The 17,047-nt window shown below is 50.9% G+C and overlaps 1 protein-coding gene across 2 annotated transcripts; it reads right to left on the reverse strand.

Moving 5' to 3' along the window:
• Positions 1-1,565: 1,565 nt before the first annotated feature.
• On the reverse strand, positions 1,566-4,011 carry LOC125511507 (E3 ubiquitin-protein ligase SINA-like 10). Of its 2 annotated transcripts, none has more exons than XM_048676893.1 (2): positions 3,619-4,011; positions 1,566-2,439 (listed from the first exon to the last, which is right to left on the reverse strand). In XM_048676893.1, the coding sequence occupies exons 1-2, from the start codon at positions 3,943-3,945 to the stop codon at positions 1,750-1,752; spliced, it is 1,017 nt and encodes a 338-aa protein (XP_048532850.1). In that variant the 5' UTR covers positions 3,946-4,011; the 3' UTR covers positions 1,566-1,749. The 2 variants fall into 2 exon arrangements, with proteins under 2 accessions (XP_048532850.1, XP_048532851.1); XM_048676894.1 differs by having other exon boundaries at positions 1,566-2,418; positions 3,619-4,009.
• Positions 4,012-17,047: the final 13,036 nt, after the last annotated feature.

The raw sequence follows: 17,047 nt of genomic DNA on the forward strand, positions 1-17,047 counted from the left end.
TTCATTGGACATGCAGCCACACATGGGATCTTCAACCTCTAGCTATAGTTCTCAAATCCTCTTTCCCGGGCCGGGGTTTTCAAAATTGGCATGCCCCAATCATGCAAAGGATGCATGAACCTCGGCAAAGCGGGCTGCAAAACATGGCGCTGATGCAGCCACACAAGCTTTCTCCCGGGCAGTCTTAACCATTTCTTCTACGGCTTCTTCACATAACCATCTCGGCTTGAATCTCTTTGTACCATTGCCCTTCATTAACACCAAACCGTAGTAACATTCGGTGTCTATAAAAAACCGGTGGGTAGTCAGGTTTGGTAAACCGTAAACTACTCACTGGTCAACAGCCTTTTGAAGCATATATAGAGCCCCACCACGTATTACAAACTCCTCACTCCAACCACTCTCGGATCCTCTTTTGATCAGAATGACACCTCTTTTGATTTGAGCAATTAGCTTTAGATCCTGTTTGTTTGGGCTTTTGCTTCTGCTTTTGCAGCTTTTTCACTTCAGCAAAAATGCCAAAAAAGCTCCTAATAGCTGCTTTTTTTAGATGGAACACTCGTATTCCATTAAGACACGGCTAAACCGCCGGTTACAGCACGGGTTACATCATCAGGATAGTTAGAGAACCACTGGTTAGACTCTCCTGCAACTAAACCCGCACCAATAGCAGCCAGCACATGCGCTGGCTTGTTACAAACACTTGACATGTGTAGAACCATAGCCTGGATAAATTGTGTGGCAAGATTCACCTTAAGCTCTTTGAACATTTGGCCAAGGGAAGACAGGTCGTACATATCCGATGACACAGCTTGTTGTAGCACTAGACAATCAGTCTCAAACTGTACTCTTCCCACTCCCATTTGAACAGCCCAGTTAACAGCAGTGCAAAGGGCCACTGTCTCAGAGTGTAAAGCATTGGAAATTGATTGGGATGAGCCCGCTGCAGCAAAAAGGGCTTCATGGGAGGCATCTATGCATATTAATCCCCATCCACTGTATCCATTGTGTTCTGAAAAAGCTCCATCAATATTAATTTTAACAAAATCTGACAGTGGTGGCTTCCAAGAACTATGGATGCTCGATTGAGAAACTGGCTTCTTGTTCAGGAACTCATTCCACTCATTCACATGAAAACGAACAGCATATTGAACTCATTCCACTCATTCACATGAAAACTCCTAATAGCTGCTTTTGGCTTATAGAATCGTATAACAATATTTATTCATAAGCCAAAAGCCAAAGCAAAAATCCCCTGTTTAGGAGCTTTTGTGGCTTTTTCGCCAGTGGAAAAGCTACAAAACCATAAGCAAGAGCCCAAACAAACAGAGCCTACTAAGGTTGCTATTGAAACAATATCAATGAGATCTATTTGTTTTCATCACCTGGCAGCCATCTAGGAATTATTTTTACTGGAAACTTGTTCTGCTGATCATCCTTACTTATCTGAGATAAATGGCAGGTGCTACCTCTGTACACACTAATATAAGACGCTTTTGCAGTTCAAACGTCTTACATTAGTTTACAGAGGGAGTAGTATAGAAGGGTTTGGAGAATATAATAAATGAACTGTGAAACTCTTGCTTCCATAAATTTAGACTAGCCTTTACAGTGTTGTAATTTCCAGGTGGAACCAGTGCCTTCACATCTACATGCACATGCTGAAATTACTTTACAAACAATTTTACAGTGCTACACACATTTACATTTGTGAACACAGGGAATAGAAGAGAACATGACATGCTCACATCATACAGAAACAGACCTCCCAACAGAGACATTCAGATTTAGGTTAGTAGAACTGCAGAAATCATATGGGACCAAAAGGAAAGCTTTTGTAGGGTGCAGACCTGCCCACTCCTTTGCATTTGTGACAGAGGCCTTGAGTTGCAGACAGTTTTCAGGGTTTCTCGTACTGGCCGCTTCAATTTCGTAGGAGAACTTCCAGTTCAAATCACCTGTCCTGAGGCAAACCACGGAAAAGGCATGCCCAAAGGGTGTCATGTTCTTGTTCAGGAGCAAGAAAAGGTGATCGTCCTCTCCGAGAAGAACAAGGAAAGGCAGGGACGCCTCCAAATTCACTTCAAATGACTGGCCGTAAGCAAAGTGCAAGAAATCGGCACTGTGGTGGTCGACGAGGAAGTGGCCTGACCAACATCCTGTAAAGCCTCTGTATCCACATCCAGGAATAGGGCACATCAAAGGAGCAAAGAGGCAAGATTCTTCATGACTGTTTCTTTGCGTGTAGCTGACCAACTCGCAACAGCCCCACTTGGCATATGCACATGAGGACTTGATTGACTCAACAATCTTCTCCAGTGCAATGTTCCGTGCAAAGATCGCATCATGAGAACAAACATGACACTTGTTGCTGAGCCTGGACCAGCAGGACAAGCATGCTACATGGCCATTTTGGCACTGGAAAATACACAAAACAAGCTGTGATCATGCAATAGATATCTTGCCTCTTATAACAAAAGGTTAGTCTTCTCGAAAGAAGTGTGTCCACTCTGCCTTTGCAGCTTAATTCGTGCCTTAAATATACGCCAACAAATTATATGGATCACATGGTTTTTAGCTTTCTGAAGTTGACTGTATATGTTCAGAAGAGTAAACTGTAAGCGCATCAGTATGTGTTTAGAACCAGCCATGGAATAGTTTTTGCTCAGGATTTCTATCAGATGCCCTTGGGCAGTGATGCTCCATGATGGTTTTAGCAGCATAGCGCTATCTAGCAGTACAGATGAGTCCTCTGTGTGCTTATAAGCTGTGGTGTTCCATCTAAACTGATACAGTTTACGAGGTTTGTCTCTTCGTTAGTAACTTATCAACTGAAACATGTAATGACCTTCAGAACAAACCCAGGTACCTATAATGGAGGAAAAGGCACCGCTCGGCAAGGAAGCAATTCAGAGAGAAACAATAGACCGTGAGGCTTAAACTACTCCCTCCATTCCATAATGTAAGATGTTATTACATCCAATATGTGAGTATATTGGATATAATAACGTCTTACATTATGGGACGGAGGGAGTATATAGAGCAGTGTGATCTTTGTTTGTTATTTGCTTGACAGTTTTACACTGGCCACCTTACTTAAGAGGTCCTAGAACCTAAAAGATAGAAACTGCTTCAGAAGGAAATGAAACAGAGCAGCTAACCAAAGGGAAATCAGAATGAAACAGAGCAACTAACCAAAGGGAAAGCAGAGTACCCTGAATCCCAAAATTAGTTCTCCTTCCATATGCAGAGATCTGTGTCTGGGTATGGCCAAGACAAATTAGGAACACGACGCTGTGTGGGTGTCAGATCAGTTCAACTGATTCAGTTGACAGGAGTAATGGGGACATTGACTCAAGAATGCATTCAAAAAACTGGTTTGTGGTCCGGTGTCCTGAGGAACAGTAGATGATAGTAATTGTGCAGTTACCCAACTGCTTCGCTGCCTATCATCATCTCTTATCCCCTCTTGCCATGGCTATGGATTTTCTCAATTAGCTCAACAGAAGCGATGCCAGCTTAATTAGCGAATTCCAATCGATAATTAGGCAGCAGCAGCAGCAGCAGCATGGATAATCTGGCAGAGCAACATCCTTCCTCCGGTCAATTTTAATTTACCTGGTAGAGGGGAGGGCAGAGGGGCTCGAAGCAGATGGAGCAGTCCAGCAGGTCCGGGTCGATCCGCATGCTGATCCCCACCGCGTCGCCATCCCCGCCGGCGCCGACCCTCCCCACCTCCCGGCCGCACCCCGCCACCGCCCTCTCCTCCCGCTCGCCGCCCGCGACCTCCAGTCTCCGGGCCTTGGGGGGCGGCCCTCCACCAGCCGCCCCGTCGTCAGGGGCAGGGCTTCCGTCCCGCTTCCTCTTGTCGGACCCGGCGGCAGCGGCGGTGGCGGGAGGAGGGTCTTCGTCGGCGTCGGCGTCGGCGAAGGAGAACTTGGCCATGGAAGGAAAATGGAGTAACCAACCGTGTTTCTTTTTGGATTTTCTTTTTTCCTTCGTCTTTGGGGGGTCTCCTGTCCTGTGTTCGTTCTACAGCAGCGACGGGTGACTTGCCACCACCGTGTCACTGACTCGTGGGGTCCAGGGCCACGTGTCAATAGCACAAACTGTGTTGAAGTGCAAGCAAAGATACTTTGATTGAGGTTCTTGAGGACACATCTCCATTCTTCATTCTTTCTCGAGTGATGAAAATCTAGTGGTCAATCGATTTTCGTCTCACACTCTTTCTCCTTCCTCTTCATGAACAAACCAATGGCCGACAGTGCTTGCCCTGGTATTCTCTCTAAGCCTCTCTGAGGGAGTCCTGAATTAGGGGGTGTTCGGGTAGTCGGACTATACCTTCAGCCGAACTCCAGGACTATGAAGATACAAGATTGAAGACTTCGTCCCGTGTCCGGATGGGACTTTTCTTGGCGTGGAAGGCAAGCTTGACGATGCGGATATTCAAGATCTCCTACCATTGTAACCGACTTTGTGTAACCCTAACCCTCTCCGGTGTCTATATAAACCGGAGGGTTTTAGTCCGTAGAACAACTTCATACAACAATCATACCATAGGCTAGCTTTTAGGGTTTAGCCTCCTTGATCTCGTGGTAGATCTACTCTTGTACTACCCATATCATCAATATTAATCAAGCAGGACGTAGGGTTTTACCTCCATCAAGAGGGCCCGAACCTGGTTAAACATTGTGTCCCTCGTCTCCTGTTACCATCCGGCCTAGACGCACAGTTCGGGACCCCCTACCCGAGATCCGCCGGTTTTGACACCGACATTGGTGCTTTCATTGAGAGTTCCTCTGTGTCGTAGCTTTCAGGCCCGATGGCTTCTTCGATCATCAACCACGATGCAGTCCAGGGTGAAACTTTTCTCCCCGGATAGATCTTCGTCTTCGGCGGCTTCGCACTGCGGGCCAACTCGCTTGGTCACCTTGAGCAGATCAAAAGTTACGCCTCTGGCCATCAGGTCAGGTTTGGAAACCTAAACTACACGGCTGACATCCGCGGGGACTTGATCTTCGACGGATTCGAGCCACAGCCAAGCGTGCCGCACTGTCTCGATGGGCATGATATAGCTCTGCCGCCGAACAGCGCCTTGGAGGCCGCACACGCATCGGTTCCGACCATTGATTCGGAGCCCACTGCGCCAATCGAGGATCAGCGGTTGGACGCTGCCTCAGGGGCTGCGATCTCATAGGCGATCGAGCCGAACTCTAGCCCCGCACTCCGCATGGCCCGTGACTCCGAGGAGCCGGATTCCTCTCCAAACTCCGAGCCCCCCGCGCCCCCGCCGATCGAATCCGATTGGGCGCCGATAATGGAGTTCACCGCCGCAGACATCTTTCAGCACTCGCCCTTCGGCGACATCCTGAATTCTCTAAAGTCTCTCTCTTTATTGGGAGAGCCCTGGCTGGACTACGGTCAGCAAGGTTGGGATACGGACGATGAAGAAATTCAAAACCCATCCACCACCCACTTCGTAGCCACTGTCGACGACTTAACCGACATGCTTGACTTCGACTCCGGAGACATCGACGGCATGGACGACGATGCAGGAGACGAACAAGAACCAGCACCTGTAGGGCGTTGGAAGGCCACCTCGTCATATGACATATATATGGTGGACACTCCAAAGGATGGAGATGGCGATGGAACAGCGGTGGACGATACCTCTAAGAAACAGCCCAAGCGCCGGCGTCAGCGGCGCCGCTCTAAATCCCGCCAAAACAAAAACGGTGATTCCGGCACGGGAGATAATACCACTCCGGATAGCGCCAAAGAACACCCCCTCCAGCAAAATTCGGCACAGGAGGATAGAGAAGCCAGCCCTCACGAGAGGGCGGCGGACCAAGAGGTTGAGGACGATAATTATACACCTCCCTCCGAAGACGAGGCAAGCCTCGACGACGACGAGTTCATCGTGCCAGAGGATCTTGCCAAACAAGAGCGTTTTAAATGCAGGCTCATGGCCACGGCAAGCAGCCTCAAGAAAAAGCGGCAACATCTTAGAGATGATCAGGATTTGCTAGCTGACAGATGGACTGAAGTCCTTGCGGCCGAAGAGTATGAACTCGAACGCCCCTCCAAGAGTTACCCAAAGCGCAGGCTGCTACCCCGACTAGAGGAGGAAGCACCTACATCACCAGCGCATGACATGGCCGACCGGCCACCTCGTGGCCGCGACAGAGAGGCCTCTTGGCCCTCCACTCAAGCCATGCCCCGGCACCGCGTCAAGCATACTAAGGCATGGGAAAATGCGCCCGACCTGCGCGACATCCTGGAGGACAAGGCAAGGCAAACAAGATCGATCTACGGATCGCGCAGGCGCCCCACGGCACGTGACGGTGATCGTCACTCCGGACGCAATGAATCCGGCCGGGCCAAACTCAACAGACAAAGCTCCTTCGAGCTGCGTCGTGATATAGCCCAATACAGAGGTGCCGCACACCCACTATGCTTCATAGATGAAGTAATGGATCATAAAATCCCTGAGGGCTTCAAACCCGTAAACATCGAATCGTACGATGGCACAACAGATCCTGCGGTATGGATCGAGGATTATCTCCTTCATATCCACATGGCCCGCGGCGATGATCTACACGCCATCAAATACCTCCCACTCAAACTTAAGGGACCGGCCCGGCATTGGCTTAACAGCTTGCCAGCAAACTCAATCGGTTCTTGGGAGGACCTGGAAGCCGCATTCCTTGACAACTTCCAGGGCACTTATGTGCGACCACCGGACGCCGATGACCTAAGCCACATAATTCAGCAGCCAGAAGAATCAGCCAGGCAATTCTGGACACGGTTCCTAATAAAGAAAAACCAGATAGTCGACTATCCGGACGCAGAGGCCTTAGCGGCCTTCAAGCATAATATCCGTGACGAGTGGCTGGCCCGGCACCTAGGACAGGAAAAGCCGAAATCTATGGCAGCCCTCACGACACTCATGACCCGCTTTTGCGCGGGAGAAGACAGCTGGCTAGCTTGCAGTAACAACTTAACCAAGAACACTGGTAATTCGAATACCAATGAAAAAAGTGACAGGTCACGTCAGAACAAACAAAAGCGTCGCGTTAACAGCGACAGCAACGAGGATACGGCAGTTAATGCCGGATTCCGAGGCTACAAATCCGGTCAACGGAAACAGCCATTCAAAAGAAAAACTCAGGGCCCGTCCAGTTTGGACCGAATACTCGACCGCTTGTGCCAGATACATGGCACCCCCGAAAAGCCAGCCAATCACACCAATAGGGATTGTTGGGTGTTCAAGCAGGCAGGCAAGTTAAGAGTCGAAAACAAAGACAAGGGGTTGCATAGCGGCGACGAGGAGGAGCCCAGGCCGCCGAACAACAATGGACAGAAGGGATTTCTCCCGCAAGTGCGGACGGTGAACATGATATACGCAACCCACATCCCCAAGAGGGAGCGGAAGCGTGCGTTACGGGACGTATATGCGATGGAGCCGGTCGCCCCAAAGTTCAACCCATGGTCCTCCTGCCCGATCACCTTTGATCGAAGGGACCACCCCACTAGCATCCGTCACGGCGGCTTCGCCGCATTGGTTCTAGACCCAATCATTGACGGATTTCATCTCACAAGAGTCCTCATGGACGGCGACAGCAGCCTGAACCTGCTTTACCAGGATACAGTGCGAAAGATGGGCATAGATCCCTCGAGGATCAAGCCCACCAAAACGACCTTTAAAGGCGTCATACCAGGTGTAGAAGCCAACTGTACAGGCTCAGTTACACTGGAAGTGGTTTTCGGATCTCCGGATAACTTCCGAAGCGAGGAGTTAATCTTCGACATAGTCCCGTTCCGTAGTGGCTATCACGCACTGCTCGGGCGAACCGCATTCACAAAATTCAATGCGGTACCGCACTATGCATACCTCAAGCTCAAGATGCTAGGCCCTAGAGGAGTAATCACGGTCAATGGGAACACTGAACGCTCCCTCCGAACGGAGGAGCACACAGCAGCGCTCGCAGCAGAAGTACAAAGCAGCCTCTCTAGGCAGTTCTCCAGTTCGGCCTTCAAAAAGCCGGACACTGTCAAGCGCGCCCGGAGTACCATACAACAAGACCGCCTGGCACGTTCCGATCTAGCATAGCAATGCGGCCCCAACCCTAGCCCTCGCGATATAGCGAAACCAGCGCTTCGCGTACATAACTACGCTCTTGAAATACCATGGGCATAGGGGAAGGGGCACTATCACGGCACGCCCGAAATACGGCTTAAACCGCACCAGGGGCTGCCGGATTCCTTCTTTTTTTCTCTTACTCTCAGGACTCCATACTTCGGACGACCCGTTCGGCAATTCAACTGTCGCACAAACGATGCAAGATCCAGGGAAGCAGACAAGCCACGCCGCATTATGGAACTCCCAGGGGCTTCAGTACCCATCAATATGGCGTGAGAAGTCCGTCCACTTTCATAAGTGCGGCACCCCGAACTTATAGCACTATATGCATCGGCTTCGAATCATGATTTGGGTCAATAGTTGGGTTTGCCCGGCTCCTATGTTTTGGTGCCTTACGTTCCGCTATATCGGCTAAGGTAGCACTAGGAGAACCACTGCGATTGTGCCCCAGTTGAGCTGGGCCGAGCACCTCATGGAGAAAGCTAAAACTGACTGTCATGATGAGGCGAGAGACCGGTCGCTGTTCGAGAGGTTTTTTGAGTCCTTAAAGGCTTATGCCGCTTCGAGCGAGGAACCGGCTTTGTTCGTCCAAGGCGTGGATAGCGCCCCGAACTCGGTCTTCCGAATACTAGGGGCTTCGCCAAAATTTAAAATTATAGAGTTCTATGGCTAAGTGAGAGTGTTCAAGCATTATAGTCCGATTGCCTTGTTCGTTGTGCTGACCGCCTCCCTCGACGGACCCAATCATGGGAAAAAGAGCGCTCAGGTTTATCCGGAACACCCCAGCACTAGTGGCATGGGGGCAGAAGCCGATGACTGGCCATCTCTCAATTTTTTGATAAACGGCCGCACAGAAAGTAATATTTTAAATTCAAGCATTGCTTAGCGCATATGAACAAGTTTTCAGCGCACAGGATAACACGAGCGAGTTCATTCAAAAATTACATCCTTGGTACATTCATCCGCCACAAGGCGGGCACCAGCAAGAACATCCTTGTAATAGTTCTCGGGCTTGCGATGCTCCTTCCCCTACGGGCACCTTCGATGCAGACGGAGCGCTTGATGACCTCGGGCCTTGGACAAGCCTCCACCAGCCGCCGCACCAGTCCGAAGTAGCTCCCAGGCAGGGCCTCTCCAGGCCACAGCCGAACTATGAAGCCCTTCAGGGCCTGTTCGGCCGCCTTGTGGAGCTCGACCAGCTGCTTCAGCTGGTCACTCAAGGGCACAGGGTGTCCGGCCTCAGCGTGCTGAGACCAGAACACCTTCTCCGTCGAGCTTCCTTCCTCGGCTCGGTAGAATGCAGCGGCATCGGATACACTGTGGGGAAGATCTGCGAATGCCCCTGGAGAGCTCCGGATTTGGGTAAGTAACAAGTAGTTTACTTTTATATGTCTGCTTTGCATATAGAATGCCTTACCCGCCGCTATCTTTTTCACCGCATCCAATTCCTGGAGGGCCTTCTAGGCTTCGGCCTTGGCAGATTTGGCAGTTTTAAGGGCCGCAGCAAGCTCGGACGCTCGCGTCTTCGAGTCGAGCTCCAAACTCTCATGTTTTTGCATGAGAACCTGAAGCTCTTGCCGCACCTCGCCAACCTGCGCCTCAAATTTCTCCCGCTCGGCGCGCTCCGTGGCCACTTTCTTCTCGGCCTCGGACAGCGCCTGCTTGAGGGTCGCCACCTCAGTTGTGGCCCCTACAATAAGCAGTATACTCCTGTCATTTTTTTCAATTGCGCCTTCCTATAGGCATTTTTTCTATAAGGTATCTCTTACCTTCTTTCTCCTCGAGCTGCTATTTGGCAAGGCCGAGCTCTTGCTCGGTCCGCTCGAGGCCCTGCTTCAGGGCACCCACCTCCGCAGTCAGTGCGGCGGTGGCCAGCAACGAAGCCTGCATACGTATATTGACTCCTTTTTAGTTAGACTCCTGCGATATTTAATAGATCCTCTATTCGGCTTTTCTTTCCGAACGCCAAACAGAGCATCAGGGGCTACTGTCTATACGGTAATATTTTTACATATTTTTACTTACCTCGAAGCCTGTTAGAAGGCTAGCACAAGCTTCAGTCAGTCCGCTTTTGGCGGACCGAACCTTCTGGACCACCGTACTCATGATGGCACGGTGCTCCTCGTCGATGGAGGCGCCCTTATGCTCCTCCAGCAGATTGTCTGGCGCCTCCGGTTGGACGGAGGACGCCGGCTCAGTAGGCTTGCTCCTCTTGGCAGGAGTTCGCCTACCGCGATCCGGAACCGTTGATGATTCCGGCGCAGTGTCCGGCTTAAAGCCGGACTTGGAGCCCAGGGGGGGTCTTGTCCCCTTCACTCCTAGAGTCCGGGAGGTCGCCTCGCGGCTCCTCCTGGACCACCTCCTCTCGCCCCGGAGCTTGTCGCGACGCCACTTCGGCGTCATCCGCAGCACAGGGGGAAGCAGCGGGCGGAACTGAATTCATGTCCGATGAATCTAGGGAGCCGCTCGACGACTCGTCGAGCCCGTCCTTGGGCGGACTGCATGATTATATCCGACATTAGGGAAAGCTATGCAACAAAAGGAATATCACGAGTTACTCTGGTATCCGAACACTTACGATCTCGCCGGACGCTTGGCCCTGTCCGGCCACTCCTCTTCGTCCTCGTCAGCGTCGGGGACGTAGTCCGGCGGAGGGGTTTTCCTCTTCTTGGACCCCTCGGCCTCCTCTACTGGGGCGGCCTTCCTCTTCTTTCCTCCCCCCGCTGGAGGGGGAGAGGTTTCTTCTTCCTCCCCCTCGTCTTCACGGGAGGAGTGCGTCTCGGACTCGTCGGACGACGAGTCCGACACCACCATATGCCGGGAACTCTTTCGAGTCCCCGTGGCCTTCTTCTTCTTGGCCTTCTTCTCCGGCACCACATAAGGTGCCGGAACTAGCAGCTTCTCTAGGAGAGCAGGGGCTGGGTCTTCGGGCAAGGGAGCCGGACAGTTAATCTGTCCGGACTTCTCCCGCCAATCCTGTCAAAGGTGAGGGAGTTTAGATCCCGCATATAGTCAAACTATGAAAAAACTTAACATCCTGTAAAAGATGGAAATATCTTACCTCGCCAGCAAGACGCTGCGAGCTGAATCCGCGGTCTTCAGAGGCGGATGTGGGAGCCTCGGCGCCTTTGGTTAGCCCCCTCTAGACATCTTCGCACGTCGTGTCGAAGAGCCTGCGCAGAGTTCGGTGCTGCGCCGGGTTGAACTCCCACAAATTGAAGTCCCGTTCTTGACATGGAAGGATCCGGCGGACGAGCATGACCTGGATTACGTTGACAAGCTTGAGCTGCTTGTTCACCAGGGACTGGATGCATTTTTGCAGTCCAGTCAACTCTTCTTCATCGCCCCACGACAAGCTCGTCTCCTTCCAGGACGTGAGCCGCGTAGGGGGTCCGGATCGGAATTCAGGGGCTGCGATCCACTTCGGATCGCGTGGCTTGGTGATGTAGAACCACCCTGACTGCCACCCCTTCAAGGTCTCCACAAAGGAGCCCTCGAGCCATAGGACGTTGGCAATTTTGCCCGCCATGGCACCTCCGCACTCCGCCTGGTTGCCGCGCACCACCTTTGGCTTGACGTTGAAGGTCTTGAGCCAGAGGCCGAAATGGGGGCGAATGCAAAGGAAAGCCTCGCACACGATGATAAACGCCGAGATATTGAGGATGAAGTTCGGGGCCAGATCGTGGAAGTCTAGGCCATAGTAGAACATGAGCCCGCGGACAAATGGGTGGAGAGGAAAACCCAGTCCGCGGAGGAAGTGGGGAAGAAATACTACCCTCTCATGGGGCCTTGGGGTGGGAAGAAGCTGCCCCTCCTCAGGAAGCCGGTGCGCGATGTCTTTGGACAAGTATCCGGCCTTCCTTAACCTTTTGACATGGCCCTCCGTGACGGAGGAGACCATCCACTTGCCTCCCGCTCCGGACATTGTTGGAGAGGGTTGAGGTAGAAAGTGCGGGCTTGGGCGCTGGAGCTCGGGTGCACAAAATATGGATAGGCAAAGGAGGAAGAAGGCGTAGGTAAAAAGGTGGATCCTTATCCCCTTATATGGCCGGATGCGACTATGCATCCCCACCAGCCTAGTAAAACTTGCTTGCCTCCCAAGTGCCATGATAAGTGGCGTGGTTGGGTTACCCACGTCCGTATTAACGAGAATCCCGTAAACAAAGGGGACATGATCTCTGCTTTGACAAGACGTGCCAAGGAAACCGCCTCGCAAAACACGCTGAGGTGGAGAAGTGAAAACGATTCGAATAAAGGCTTGGCCGTAGTGTGATGTCACGTTGCGGAATACGTCAACAGATTAGATTTGTGTTAATATTATTCTCTCTATGGCAATACATGGAAGCTTATTTTGCAGAGCCGGACACTACACTTGGTGTTTACAAACTTTTATGAAGAATTTGGAGGAGGAACCCGCCTTGCAATGCCGAAGACAATCTGCGCGCCGGACTCGTCGTCATTGAAGCCTGGTTCATGGGCTACTGAGGGAGTCCTAGATTAGGGGGTGTTCGGGTAGCCGGACTATACCTTCAGCCGAACTCCAGGACTATGAAGATACAAGATTGAAGACTCCGTCCCGTGTCCGGATGGGACTTTCCTTGGCGTGGAAGGCAAGCTTGGCGATGCGGATATTCAAGATCTCCTACCATTGTAACCGACTTTGTGTAACCCTAACCCTCTCCGGTGTCTATATAAACCAGAGGGTTTTAGTCCGTAGGACAACTTCATCATACAACAATCATACCATAGGCTAGCTTTTAGGGTTTAGCCTCCTTGATCTCGTGGTAGATCTACTCTTGTACTACCCATATCATCAATATTAATCAAGTAGGATGTAGGGTTTTACCTCCATCAAGAGGGCCCGAACCTGGGTAAAACATTGTGTCCCTCGTTTCCTGTTACCATCTGGCCTAGACGCACAGTTCGGGACCCCCTACCCGAGATCCGCCGGTTTTGACACCGACACTCTCCTTCTTCTTCTTGGGCGCCGGCAACCCACCGTGCACTCGCACCCAAAGGCATAGCCAAGTTGGGAGCATGCCCCGGGCAAACAACCTAGCTACAATAGTAAATAGTGCCAAATAATGTTCTGATTGCTACAGTGAATGAAGCACTAGGGCCTAGCGACGCCTTTGCTCATGCCCGGCAAGCCTCAGACTTGCTCCCGCCAGACATGCCGTCGGTCGCGGCACCCCCTTCTCATTCTACTTCATGCCAAGGCTTCGCCGGGATGCCAGGGCCAGCTACGTCGCTCTCGTCTCTACCTAGTAGCTCTGCTTCTTCAACGAAATTCGATCGACGCCAATTCTGTTTTCAATTGTAGATAGCAAACATGTGAAATGTTTAGTTGTGAGTTGTGACTGCCCACTGGCTAGTTCCTCAAACCCGAAGAGAAAACACAAAAGTTTACGCATCGTTGCTTGCAAGCACCTCAATAGTCGATATCGATTTTGCACTAAAATTTGTGTACTTGCGCCATCTGAAAAAGAAACAAAACATTTCCAGAAGTTCAAGCCGGTGGACAAATTTATTTCTACGGTGTCTTGTGTGTAACAGGACAACTTCCAAGGCAATTTGCGTCACAAGAACCTGTTGTAACTTCAGTAGTTTGCATTAGCACATTTCAATAAAAAAAGGGTCGCCAAGAGAAAATTCAGACCCTCTCTGGAAACATCCTTGAAGATCAGAACAGCCAGTGACCAGCATTATGTAGACTTCACCGTGCACAGACCCCAGACTCGCTACTTTGGAATGCACCGCCTCCACGGTGCAGCCAGCAGACAACAGAAGCAACACCTGCTTGAGCACCGATGCACTCTCGACAAAATATTTGAGGAAGGCGAGCTCACTTCGACCCCCCTCAGAAATCATGGAAGATCAGCTCCTTGATGCACGACTGGATGCATTCTACGGTACCAGAGTCATGCCAGGACTTTAGGTTGAGCTTGCTAGTGGATTGATCAGATTTTCCACACTGAAAATTTCCATCAATTAAATGCACATGAAGTTCATCAGCTGATGATAAAAATTCCAGACTAAAAAATTCCATCAATTAAATAGGTTGGGCACATGCAAACATAAGCTGAAAGAGGGAGGGCTTCACCTTGATGTGGAGCGTCTCGACATTAGGAAAGCATCTGAGGACACTCGGAATCATCTTGGCATCATTGCGTACATCGAAACGCACCTCCAGAGCCAGGACTGTCACACTTGGTACCATGGTTCTTGGGCTCACTCTTGTCCCAGCCTGCAAATGCAATTCACAGTGCAATCATCTTCAATTATAAGAGAAATGAAATCACAAATTGAAAGTTAACAACAGTCTCGGCACCTTGATGATGGTGTTGCCGACATTGAAGACGTGATTCCCTGTGTCCAACTGCAAGTAGGCCAGCAATTGCAGCTTAGGGGCATGGCCGATCCTGACCTTGGTGCAGCCCGTGTCAGGGGTCCAACCCTCCAAATTGATTAGGCGCTGAAGGCGTGGGGCGCTCACCACGAAGATCTCCTCCTTGGCGGTTGACGAGGATGAGCTCCTATACCCCCTTGGCGGCGAGGAGCTGGAGCCAGGGCGTGAGCAGGTGGCCGGACTCCTCCGTGCAGCTGTTGGTGAGGTGGACGCAGCGGAAGGGCCCTGGGTGCGCCTCAAGGACGCGGGACAGGGTGGAGGCTACCGGGGACGGGGAGAGGTCCGCGTCGGTGAGGACGAGCGGGATGGAACGCCAGACCCCGCGCCAGCAGCGGGAGAGCGCGGCGGTGCGCGCGGCGTCCTTGATGGGCAGGAGGGAGACGATGCGGCGGAGTATCACGTCGGGGAGGCGGCTGACGCGGTTGACGGGGTCGTTGGAGGGGAGGGCGGAGAGGCGAGCGACGGCGGAGACGGGCGGGTCGGGGAGTGTGTGGTGGATGCAGTAGAGCAAGCGGGCCAAGATCTCGTTTATCTCGTGTGGTTCACGCCCGTGGTGCATCATATCGGTCAGCATCGCGGCCCCGAGGGCGCCCGGAGCCGACGCCGGCGGCGGCATGACCTCGGCGGAGACGAGGGTTTTGAGCGGCGCGAGCTATCGGTGGACGGCGGAACACCAAAGGGGAACGAAATGCAGATACAGGTGTGGGGGCAAGTCACACCCACCCTCCAAACCAGATCTTACGGTGAGGATGAATCAAGGGAGACATACCCCTCCATCTGAGAAAATCCTAGGGAAAATGACGTCAATCGTGCAACGCGCCTTCCCTCTCGGGCGGCAGCCGGCCGACCTCGTCCGCTTGCCTCACCATCGTCGTCGGTCTCAACTTTCTCGCCATCGCAAGTCGTTCACAGGCAGTGATACGTCCATTTTGCATCATGCTTTTATATCGATATTTATTGCATTATGGGCTGTTATTACACATTATGTCACAATACTTATGCCTATTCTCTCTTATTTTACAAGGTTTACATAAAGAGGGAGAATGCCGGCAGCTGGGATTCTGGGCTGGAAAAGGAGCAAATATTAGAGACCTATTCAACACAGCTCCAAAAGTCCAGAAACTTCACGGAAGACGTTTTCAGAATATATAAAAAATACCAAGCGCAAGAAGTTCACCAGGGGGGCCACACCCTGCCCACGAGGGTGGGGGGCGCGCCCCTACCTCGTGGGCCCCCTGGTGGCCCTCCGATGGCCATCTTCTGCTATATGAAGTTTTTAAGGCAATATTTCTCCGTTTTGAAATATTTAGAAAAATAGAAAAATAAGTAGCAGTCCGGGAAGGACACGAGGCCTCCACGAGGGTGGAGGGCGCGCCCTACCCCCTGGGCGCGCCCCCCTTCCTCGTGGGCACCTCGTGCGCTTTCCGGACTTCGTTTTCTTACACGACACATATTTTGGTCGGTAAAAATTCATTATATAATCTCCCAGAGGTTTTGACTCCCATATCACGCAAATATCTCCTGACTTTGTTTCGAGCTGTCCTGCTGCAGATTTGAGCAACATGTCGTCCCAAGATTCAGAAGGAGAGAGCTATGTGGCTGATTACCTTGCAGATCCTAAAGTCTATGGGGATGTGGAGCATTGTGGTTGGACTACGGAAGAAGAAGAGGACTATGAACCTAAGGGAAAGGAGGAGACGAGCTCAGATGAAGATGAAGTCCCACTACCTCAACCTGGGGACATGCATGTGGAGTTCAAAAAGTCAAGCCTCCCTGATAGAGTAAAGAAACCTAAGATCGAGTTTATCCCTTTTCGCCTCTTGTAGGAAAACAAATAGGAACTATGCAAAAAGATACTGAGCCTAGAGCAGGAGATCGAGGACCTAAAGGACCAAAATTCTGTCCTCAAGCGCAAATTAAGGAAGAAGCCTACGCCATCAACAAAACCATCACCTTCTCCACCAACAAAGAAAAATTAAGTATCTGGTATGGGCACTCCCCTTGGCAACTGCCAAGCTTGGGGGAGTGCCCTGGTATCGTATCACCATCACTTTTATCTTACCATTTTTCTTAGTTCGATCCTTTTGGTAATATCTTGATCTAGTAGAATAAAAGTTCTTAGTATGATCTTGTTGTGAGTTTTGCTTTATGATCCCTCTATGTAATCGAGTCCGTGAGCTATATATAATAAAGATTAGTGTTGAGTCAAGGGCTTGATTATTTTGCCATGATCCTAAGTGAATAAAATAAAAGAGAAATAAATAAAAAAGGAAACAAAGAGATCATAAGGATCTTATGGAGAGTAATGAGCTCACATATAAAGAGTATGATGAATAAAAGTTGTTGAGAGTTGACAAACATAGTTTTGGTCATCGTTGCAATTAATAGGAAGTAATAAAGAAAGAGAGGTCTTCACATATAAATATACTATCTTGGACATCTTTTATGATTGTGAGCACTCATTAAAATATGACATGCTAAAGAGTTTACGTTGG

This window comes from Triticum urartu, chromosome 5 (genome assembly GCF_003073215.2).
Source record: "Triticum urartu cultivar G1812 chromosome 5, Tu2.1, whole genome shotgun sequence".
Lineage (NCBI taxonomy): Eukaryota > Viridiplantae > Streptophyta > Magnoliopsida > Poales > Poaceae > Triticum > Triticum urartu.